Source organism: Pyrus communis, chromosome 2 (genome assembly GCF_963583255.1).
Source record: "Pyrus communis chromosome 2, drPyrComm1.1, whole genome shotgun sequence".
Classification (NCBI taxonomy): domain Eukaryota; kingdom Viridiplantae; phylum Streptophyta; class Magnoliopsida; order Rosales; family Rosaceae; genus Pyrus; species Pyrus communis.
The window spans coordinates 13861121-13872058 of record NC_084804.1 but is presented as its reverse complement, the minus strand read 5'-3'; the positions used below and the strand labels follow the sequence as shown (position 1 = coordinate 13872058).

At 35.6% G+C, this 10938-nt stretch overlaps 2 protein-coding genes across 2 annotated transcripts in view; both read left to right on the top strand.

The window, feature by feature from the left end:
* Positions 1–2352: 2352 nt before the first annotated feature.
* LOC137725757 (uncharacterized) lies at positions 2353–4037 on the top strand. The gene is made up of 2 exons (XM_068464538.1): positions 2353–2989; positions 3097–4037. The coding sequence occupies exons 1-2, from the start codon at positions 2534–2536 to the stop codon at positions 3157–3159; spliced, it is 519 nt and encodes a 172-aa protein (XP_068320639.1). The 5' UTR covers positions 2353–2533; the 3' UTR covers positions 3160–4037.
* Positions 4038–10672: 6635 nt separating this feature from the next.
* Positions 10673–10938, top strand: part of LOC137726300 (probable sodium/metabolite cotransporter BASS3, chloroplastic) — a gene marked incomplete in the record, with an annotated part of 2445 nt that continues 2179 nt past the window's right edge. The window contains 1 exon segment of the mRNA XM_068465210.1: positions 10673–10935. Coding sequence (XP_068321311.1) covers positions 10850–10935 — 86 coding nt within the window.

Sequence of the window (10938 nt, the reverse complement as noted above, 5' to 3'; positions counted from 1 at the left end):
AACAGTGCCACTACACCCTGTTAGGCTCCAAAATGGTTGGTGAGGTCCACAAACCTCGTTGAGATTGACCATGTTTACTCTGCAAAACATGAAAACCTGATCCGATTGGGGATGAGTTTGGTTTCTTATATCTTGGAGATTCTTACAATCTAAGGATTAACGTGTGTCGCAAGTAATCACAATCTTAAAAGAAACTAATATCTTATGATAAAAAATATCTTTTAGGATTCTCTCTGTTTAAGCAAATCCTATATCCTAAAAAGACTCCCTTCCGACTAGTATGAATACACCCATCTAGGGCATATAACGTTTTTCATATGCATACTCTACTCTCTAGCCCACTGCTTGAGTTCGCATACTTTATACTAAGTTGACAGCAGAGAGCCTTTAGCTGGTATCATACTGGTACCTTAAGTTATCCACGGTTGTTTGTTCTTGTTTGTAGCTGGTCATTTTCGCACAACTCCGTTGTCTATGGTGGTGCGGAATTTTAGTTCTAACATCAACCGCAAGAAATTTTTGGTGTACACCGAACACAATCACATAGCGTTATAGTTCCACTAAAAATTTAAAATTACTTAACATGCATTTGTTTTTTTTTTTTTATTAATATGCATAATTAATGTTAGACATATCAATCACTTTATCTATCTTATCACGTAACTTTTGTCTCTGATGCTCATAAAAAAAATTTCAAGCCACCAAACCATAGAAACCCTTTGACCCTAAGAAACGTTAGTAAGAGACATATGTACAAAAGCTTAATCATATACTATGAGTGTATGTCTATAATATTCTTCATAACATTAAATTATGAATGTACGGAAGATTATAATAATTATGACGAAGGAAGTAGGTAGCTGAACCAAATAATTGAATTGAATACACGTTAGTTGAACTACTCCATCACTCCAAGTATAATCCCCTAAACATTTGTTTAGCAAACTTGTCTTCAATTAATTACCGAAATTATTGTCCATAATTTATGTCAAGACAAAATCATAATCACTTATACCCCAAGTAATGCGTACTGTAATATTGTTATTACCTTTCGCAAGCTACCTTTGATTTCCTATGTGTGACAAGTTGACAACATTATCATTTTTCATACATTTGCAACCGTTAAAATACGACATTAACTAGTTTTTAGTACATTGATAATTTTATTTAACTGAAAAGAAAAATTAGATTGGAATTACAAAAAAAATATAAAGAGTATGATGCACAATTACGACTAATCTTATCACGATAACTATTTTTATTCATTATAAAAGCATCTGGAAAAATGACATGGTTTACAAATTTAATTTAAAATTATTTTTGCAAGGCAGTAAAATTAAATTACTATTTCAATTAATTTCTTAAATTGTAGAATTTTAAATTGGAGATAAAATGGATGTCAAATCAATGTACGTGCAGGCCGGGTACACGAAATTTGCACCACATATGACACATGTGCATATGCATCTCTTCTGTTCATTTTTGGCAGGGCTAGATCTGGTATCCTATAAGTATATGCACAACAATTAATCTGTCAAAATCAAACATATTTTGTCACTAAACTCATAATTATGAACTTGAAAGCGGTACATAAAAAATCATCATAAATAACATAGTGGGTAGAGATCAATTTCAAGATTCGTATTTCACACTGCACGTCTTGAATTCGTTTTTTCAAATAGAGGTTAAAGTGCTTTTATAAATCTTTTCAATCTTTAAAAAAATGAACTGTTAAGCAATATATAATGATACGACAAAGAACTCCCGTATTAACAATTAAGCGATAAATACATGATGTATGAATATGATTGTATTTAAAGAAAACCCGTATTTCATTCGCATCAACGATATTTATGTATACAAAAACAGATAGCAAATTATTGCATACTAAAGAAAATTAGGGAAGATTTTGTTGAAAAAAGAAGATGATGACAGTGCTTTTGGTTCGTTATGGCCTCTCAAGTTACGAGGATTCTAATTTTCCAACTGTATATTTTAACTGTTTAACCAACACCTCGCTCCTCGCCTTCTCCGAAACTCTATCCAATATCTCTACCGCCGCCTCCTCCTCTTCCTCCACCTCCTTGTGCTTATCAGGTTCCGCCACCTCCCCGTGCTTATCAGGTTCCTCCACCTCCTCGTGCTTATCAGATTCCACGACAAAAATCACCCACCAAATCCCGCCAAATTACCACAACCACCGTTTACGTACCCACATGGCAGGCCCCCATTGGGCGACCTCTCACGCACTACAGGTTGAAAACACAGGGAATCACAGCCAATTTCCAACTGGGGCCCACCCTCCCACCACCAATAATTGATCATTCTCCTAATCCCCTCTGTACTCAAGCTGGCACCACTCTCTGCTTCTACACTTCTACTAGATCACTACCTCCACTCCAAAAATCTTCCAATTCCCTCCTCCTCCAAAATCTCAAAAACCCTAATTCTTCCAAACCTCTGTAAATACCACCACCACCGCCAAAAAAAAAAAAAATCTCTCTTTTGAGTGGACTCAGGGATTTTAACAAACATGCAGCTGCTAGAATTCATGTTGTGCTTCCTTCTCTCATGGATCACGTGCTCAAGTTCGAAGCCAACGTCGATGTACGACGTTTTGCGGGCCCACGGGCTTCCGATGGGGCTGCTGCCGAAAGGGGTGGTCGACTTCGAAATCGACGACGCCGGCAGGTTTACGGTCCACCTGGATCAGGCCTGCAATGCCAAGTTCGAGAGCGAGTTGCATTACGACAGAAACGTTTCGGGGATGCTGAGTTTCGGGCAGATCGGATCCTTGTCGGGTATTTCGGCTCAGGAGCTGTTCCTCTGGTTCCCCGTTAAGGGTATCCGGGTCGACGTCCCCAGCTCCGGCATCATCTATTTCGATGTCGGGGTTGTTTACAAGCAGTTCTCGCTGTCGCTTTTTGAAACGCCACCGGAATGCACGGCTGCCTCTGGCGGCGTTGAAGCCGTTGGGGCGGTGTCCAAGGTGAATTTCAATCTTTTTCTCATTTGTTTTGGAAATTATTGCTATTTGGATTGAATTTTAACGAAAAAAGGTGACTGAAAACGTGTAATTGATTGATTGGTATGCAGAGTGAATCGGGGAGATTGCGGTCTAAGCTCCTTTTCGATCATGTTGGGAGAGATTTTGTGTAGAGTTTTGGAGGGAGAAGTGGTTTGGAATTGTGGGTTTTGCAGAGTCTGGATTAGTGTGGGTTGGGTTAAGTTTTTTTACATTTTCACTGGCCTGTGAATTCGATTCGAAACCGAAGATTGGAGGAGGCAGAGGGCAATACAGTCAGTTTGTTGTGTCTCAGCTGGAAAAAGATTGAGTGAGGCAGAAGAAACAATTTAGTCCGAAGAAGCCCAAATCAGGTGATGCATCTGCAAACAGGTTTTGTATTTGTATTTTTAAGCTCATAATTGGTATCGTGGAGATGGTATAAAAGCTTGCAATAAAAATCCTTTACTTTTTGTAGCAAATGTATGTGGATTTCGATTCTCCGTCTTTGCTTTGTTTTTTCCTGTTTTTTTTTTTGTCCATACACACCGTATTCTACGTTAAACTAATCTAAATTGCGGGAGGGAGCACAAATCTGCTTGCCAATGTGGCTACGCATACGTAAAGGGTAAAGGAGTAAATGAGAGGAAGAGAACCAACCCATCTATTTATATTGTCTAATTCTATGCGCAAATCCAATTTCAATTGAGGACTTTTATCTAACTTGTTGTGGATGATTGGGTCTAAAACCTTGAAGAACTCCGTGTCCGTTGTCTCAGAGAGTTTTGAGCAGAGGTAAATTCTTTTTGCAACGGATTTTTGTTCCAGGAAGCTGTTTCTATGTGACCAAATCCTTCTTTAGTTTTGGTTTCCTTCAGAGCAGAAGCTTTGCAGATGGTGTATGCGTAATTTTTTTGTTTCTTTATGCAAGAGGAAGTATGGGACTCCGAATGTTAGGTAAATGCTATTAATTACTTGAGTTACTAACCCTTAAGTGATTTTTTTGTATTGGCTACATATGTTCCATCAAATAGTTGAGGTAGTTAGCTACCTATGTTCCTTCAAATAGTTGAGGTAGACTAAGAGCTAGTTTGATATTGTTGTGCTTTTTGAAAAAACTGTTTCTGCTGTAAAAATAATCAACTGTAAAATAAAACAGTTGAGTGTTTGATAAACTTTTGTTGTAAAAATGTTTTTAACAAAAAAACAAAGCAGTGTTCAAGTATTTGGTAAACTTTTATGTAAAACTGCTGTGACTATATTAAATGACCAAAAAGGTAAAATGTTAAATGTAATATAATATTTTATTTTATTTTTTATTTATAATTTCATCTTCAATCTTCATCATTTATCTTTATTTTATTTTTTATTTATAATTTCATCTTCAATCTTCATCATTTATCTTTATTTTATTTTTTTATTTATAATTTTAGGTTCCGTCTCTCTGGTTTATCTTTGTTTTATATTTATTTATATTGTTATCTTCCATCTCCATCTCAAATGAAATTGTGCAATTAAAATGAGACCAAAGTCATCTTCTTCCTCGCGCCTGACTCTGCAAAAAAAAAAAAAAAAAAAAAAAATCTGATTCCGGCGTCTTCATGTACGCCCGCCTAGCCCCTGCCCAGTCCTGCATATATTTTGTGGCCGATTCGGAAGGCGTAGATTATCCAACGAGACCAGAGGGGCACCTGGGCTTCATTTCCGACGAGGGGAGGGGCGGTTGTCCCTCTGTAGCTTTGCTTATGCTCTAGCCCTCTGGCAAGCGTTTCGTCCCTGGAATAGTTCTTGTAAAGTAGAAATCTCCAGAAGATCATCCTCGCCAATAACATAATCTTCGGCGGCCTTGAATTCCTCGCGAAGCCAAACTCGACTTGTCCTCTCGAACAATCGGATTCGAATATCTGATATGATGAGGGAAGCGAGAAGGAGAAACGAAGAGGGTATAATTGGGTTTAAGAAAGTTTCATTAAACTTTACTGTTCATCCGCCTACTTTGAAAAAAAGCATGTTTTGAGAAGCAACAAAATGCTGCTTCCATTTTTCTGCTTATTTTGGCTGGAACTTTAAAAATAAGCGCTTATTTTTACATTTACCAAACACATTTTACACACCAAATTTTTTCATAGTTGTTTTTATTTTATTTTTAATTTCAGATGTGTCAAACTAGTACTAACAATGTAGGAAGAGATGAGGCAGAATTTCCTGTACATCAATATTTTGACTGGAATTGTTCCTTTCGCTTGAGTTTGAAGTGTTCTACAGAGGACCAATCACTTTAGGGTTTTATCGTTATGAACTTTATGTATATCCTTTCGCTTGAGTTTGAAATGTTCTGCAGAGGACCACTCACTTTAGGGTTTTATCGTTATGAACTTTATATAGTTTTATGCTTATGAACTTTATATATTTGGGATATGAACTATATATATATATATATTTTTTTTTGGGCATCTGCAATAGGCATATCATGATTTTTTGTGCTAATTATATCTTTTTAGTATCTTTCTCGGAAAATATTTTCCTCCATCATTGTTTGACATGTGGACAAATTTGCTTTTTGTGATATATAAGTTGATGCAGTTATGTATACGTGCCAACTTATAATTTGCAGTTGAGAGACCGTTTTTAATTGTTAAAAAAAAAAAAAAAAAAAACTAGTGTTCATTTTTCTCAATCTTCGAGACTTTTTTTTCTTAAGGCCAACCTCATTTTGATTTCTCTTGTATTTATTTTTTTCCTATGGACCCTTGGTGCTTGGATGCTCAAGGCTTTAAGGCAAAGATTCTAAATGATTGATGAAAAAGCCTAAACCTGTAAATGGCTCGAATTTTAATCAGATCAGTCTTGATTTATATCCGAATTCAATTATAATTAGATTAATGAATTTAGTATCTATTTGGTTCATCGGATATGACTTGTTAATCCATATTTAACTAACCTTAGCTTCATATTGGATCATATCCTTATTGGATTTAATTTAAAACCTAGAAAAAATATATATCATTAGTAACCTCATTCTTTTATTATATTTTTCTATTTATAATTAAATTTTTCGTGTTGAATAATAAGAAAATAGAATATAATTGTATTTTTATTGCATAAAAAGCTTAAACTACTATTACACAAAAGAATAAATAATATAAAAAACAAATAATAAGTTATATTAAGTCGGATCGTAATTATCAGATCAAGCCTCAGTCCATTTATAATTGGATTATCAAATTCGGATTTTATTTGGGTAATCGTATTGAAAATTGCAACCATAGCCTATTAATTACATCAAATTCGGATCAAAATTTGAGCCATCGACATGTCTAGCCTTGCCCCATCACCACCCAACTCAAGGCCCAAAAGCAACATCAAATTAGAAGTTCTGAATTTACTGCTTATCCGCTCCATCTTAGTATGGCCCATAAATTAAAGAAAACATAATGCCGGTTTAGACTTTTATTTATTTATTTATTTATTTTAACAAATGATATTATCTACACTGAGGGGAGGAGAGTGAGTTTAACCTTACATTGAACTTAAACTTGCTTTTAAAATGGCTTAAAATTCTGAAAATAAAATACTCCTCTATCGATGTTTAGCAAAAACTTTACAAAGTTATTCTGAAATGCTGAGAATGTGGTTTTTCACCACACACTTCTTAGCACTGTCTAAGTACAAGTACAACACAGTTTTTTTTTTACCCTTTTTTTTTCTATATATTTTTTTAACAAAGGATATTATTTACACTAAAGGGGTGGGGAGTGGCTAAACCTCACAATGAGCTAGCAATAATGTGGTTCAAATTTTCCTTTGACGAGAATCAAATGTAAGACATCTCACTTACAAGTGAATACCACTAGACTGTAGTAGTGGCCGCATATTTTATTTTTGTTACTCCAAATAACTACCTAAAATTTTGAAAATTTGACATTTGTTAGGTTCACTAGCATTAAGTTCTGAGGTGGACAAATACGAAAGCATGTTTTAACTCTCAAGTCATCTATGATGCTTAATCAACGCAATTTAACTAAGGAAATTTATAGTTTAACTTCTCTAAAAGGGGTCGATTTGGGGGACTAGAGCACCAAAGACATCGATTAGTGAAAACCTACTTTAATATTTGTCCAACTTGTCATTTAATACTATAACGTCATCAGTTAATGTTAGTAAAGTTTTGACTTAACGTCGGTTGTTATTTAGAATGTTTTAGAAAAATAAGACTAATTTGAAATCACTCTAATAAATTGGTGATAGTTATTCGTACTTATCCCTAATTATTTTTGTTCTAGAATTATCGCTTTGATGAGAGTATTCCACCTTTGCTGTAAAAAAGAAAGGGAAAGAAATAAGATGATTGCTTCGAAATTGGAATTATTAAGCATTCTGGGGCACGCAAAAAGACATCCGCACATGTTAGCGGTTTGTATCTGCATTCATTTCCATGGTGCCATTGTTACATATGTTTATTATGTCCCAACTTCCCAACCCATTATGTGGTTTGACTTGCGGTTTGTATCTGCATTCATTTTCATGGTACCATTGTTACATATATTTTGTGCATGTTAAATCGCAAATCGAACCAAATACGCTGTAATATTGGGGAGATTACATCGTTTTTGAGCTATTATGGTTTGATTATGATTTGAAATTTGGATAAACTGCAATGTGTGGTTTGACTTGTGATTTGAAATTTAAAATCGGACCGAACTAAATTGTACCCAACCCTAGTGAGTCATACTCTTTTGTAGTGACCAAAAAAACATTCTTCAATGTATTAACTCCATTTCTTCTCCATCTTTAACGTTAGAGACCAATGACCTTTTTCACATAAAAAACTCAGTTGATCTTGAGTTTGAAGTTACAACTACCCAAACCAACTCACCAAAGACACTATGTCATATCTTTGATTAAAATTTATGTCACTTGAAAAGATTATTTTGAGTTTGGCCCGATTCTGTCTAGTTGCATGATTGCAAGATATTTCTTGTTATTTTTTTTTTTCAACTTTTATTTGGTTCATCATATTCATAGTAGGTCTAAAATTATTTTGGACTTGAAAAAGGACGAGAAGGAGTTATTTTAGAATTCAAAGTCAGAATAAGATCCCTAACTATGATGGAGTGTATTATTTCTCTTTCGTTCTCTTTCGTCACATTGAAGAATGAAGAGATTCTACGACGAGCGGGGAAGATAGAGACACATCTCCATTAAACGAGAGTTTTCCTTGAGTAAAGGAGTACATAGTATGTGCCTTTTTACGCCCGTGATTCTAATCTTATAGCGATTAATAATAGGAAATGCTAGGAAGAACATACTTTTAAACCGGATTTGGTAAATCATATGATATGACAATAAAGTAAAACTTCACAATTTAAAGAATTTAAAAAAGAAGACCAACTGTGAACTGCCACATCATGGCAATACATGTAATTTATTCTCTGGGAGTGAAATTTTGGTCTCTAATGGTGGTGAGTGTGACTAGTGGGCCGACGAAGTAGCATTTTGTTAACGTTGGGCCGATTTAGGCCTACCCAAGGACACGAGCCCGAGGAAAAGTCAGGAAGCCGAAGGCCCCAAGAGTTCAGAGAGGGCCAACCCTAGGGGCATCGGTCAACCAAGATAAAAGGACTACCTATCGAAAAGAGCATGTGGATATGCTGACAACTTTATGACACAAGTCTCCAAGAATAGAAGTACTCGAGTGCTACTTAATTGGACTATTCAATGACATGCAGGCAACAACAGAGGCCTAATATGGGACATAAAGGCAATCGGGGCAGTGCTCAGCAAGGCAAGGCGGAGTAACTGAGGTTCGAGTATGACGCTCAGGCCACATGGGCCTTAAAAGACTTGCCAACTGACTGCTAGAATGTCACTTTGCCAACAAAGGTCAGGCCAAGTATGTGAAAAGTTGTTAGTAAGCTAGGACAAATAGTTGGCACATTAAGTGCTGTTTTGAGAGGTCTCAAGGGGGAAAGCCCTATATAAAGGGGTAGAGACCTCCATTGTGGGGGTCGGACGAATCATAGAGAATAAAATGAATGTATTAGTCGAGCGCTATTTAGTCTGAAATCTATATATTGAGAGCAACACAGTGGATGTAGCCTGATTTTGAGAGTAAAACAACTTACATTTTTTAGTTCATTTAATTTCAATCCTTCTCTGTAGCCCATCTTGTATTATTTAATTAAGTTTGGTCACGTTACAATTTTGAGTTTTAGAAGGAACAATCACGCAGCTTTCCAAACCTGAAATTCTTAGGAAAACGAAACCGAACGTGGCCATGTTATGTAGAGTTAGTTGCGATGCAAGCCCTTGATTGCAGTGAGATTTCAGAAGACCGTTGTCGGATTTGCATGCTTCTTTGTCCAATTTCAGATGCCACTCTTGGCTCTTGGTGTGTGCTTTTGTTTCAGCACTAGTGCTTGCTTTTTTGGTTTGTTACAAATCTTTCTATATAGTTTCATGATTTCCAAAACTTCCCCTGTACCAATTGCCAACGTAACAAAAACAAAAAGGTTTCAAGTCCTATCCAATATATTGATAGGTTTACAACTTTACACTAATCACGTATTGTTTGTTAACTTGCAATTCAAGAACTAATTACAATAACATTATGTCATGTAAATTTCTAATAAATGTATTTGATTTAATGAAAGGGTAATGCTAGGAAGATTAAATTTGTAAATAAAATTTGCAAACTAAATTATATGGAAGCTAGGAATACTAAATTGATAAACAAAATTTGCAAACAAAATTATGTAGAAGTTGATAATTGGATTACTACTTAAGTGTTTATAAATGTGCGCATTCATAAATTTAGTCTCCCTAGCATTACCCAATTTTTAAAACCAAAGTTGCAGATGTGGTTGTAAATAATTGGATTATTAATTAAGTGTCGATTAACGTACTTGTTTCTTATTGTGACACATTATTTGGTTTGCAAATTTGATTTAAAATTGTGGTCCCCTGAACATTATCCTTAATGAAAACCTAACCATTCCCAAATCATGCATGTATGTATTAAATTTTTATTTACTGATAGATTCACATTCGAGTCAGTGTATCCAGTTACCTTTATTCAAGATTTCTCAAATATTTTCTCTAAATATCACTATTATCGAGATGCTTGACAAAATATTTGAAAGAAACTTATGCAAGGTAGTAGTCAAAAGCAACCAGCCAAAGTGACATGCAAACTTCATCCTGCACCGAAAATGAGAAATTCTTGAACACTTTGGTGCTTCTACATTTTACATTAATTGATTTGAACATATATAACAAGTTCTTTTGACCACTCACCCCTTAAAGCAGTATTCTATAGCATCTAATCATGTTAGTGCAGTATTCTATAGCATCGAATCATGTTAGTGCAGTCATATTCAACATTGTTATCCTTTTTCTTTTGTTTGATTGTAATCATGGTGTAGTTATAGTTGGAATTGAAAGAGACGCATGTTAAAACTCATAAAACAATAGAACGCTGGTCCCCTACCGGAAAATGTAGAAAGATCGCAGACAGTCTTTATAATTACAACAAAACCAAAGGGTATTTCTGCAAAAATTAAATCAAATTTCCCATCTTTTGGACCCGCCACGTTATCCCATCGGGACCGTCCATTTCTGCGATCCAAAACAGCAACCCACTTTCAGAGACCCATACAAAACTAGCAACTCTGTCTGACGCAGCAAAACACTCCCACCTTTCTTCTCTCTGTTTTTCCAATCGAATTTTATAGAAAGAAAATCCATTCAGTCTATCACTTCATCTCTTCCCAACACCACCCAATTCCTCGCCGGAAACAGCTGTTATCCGGCGGAGAAACCCCCTTTCACCGCCGACCCATTGCCATGTCCACCACTCCCATCTCCTATCCAATAACCTCAAGACCCTTCCTTTCTCTCACACCCGCCACCGCAGCCTCAAAACTCTTTGCAAA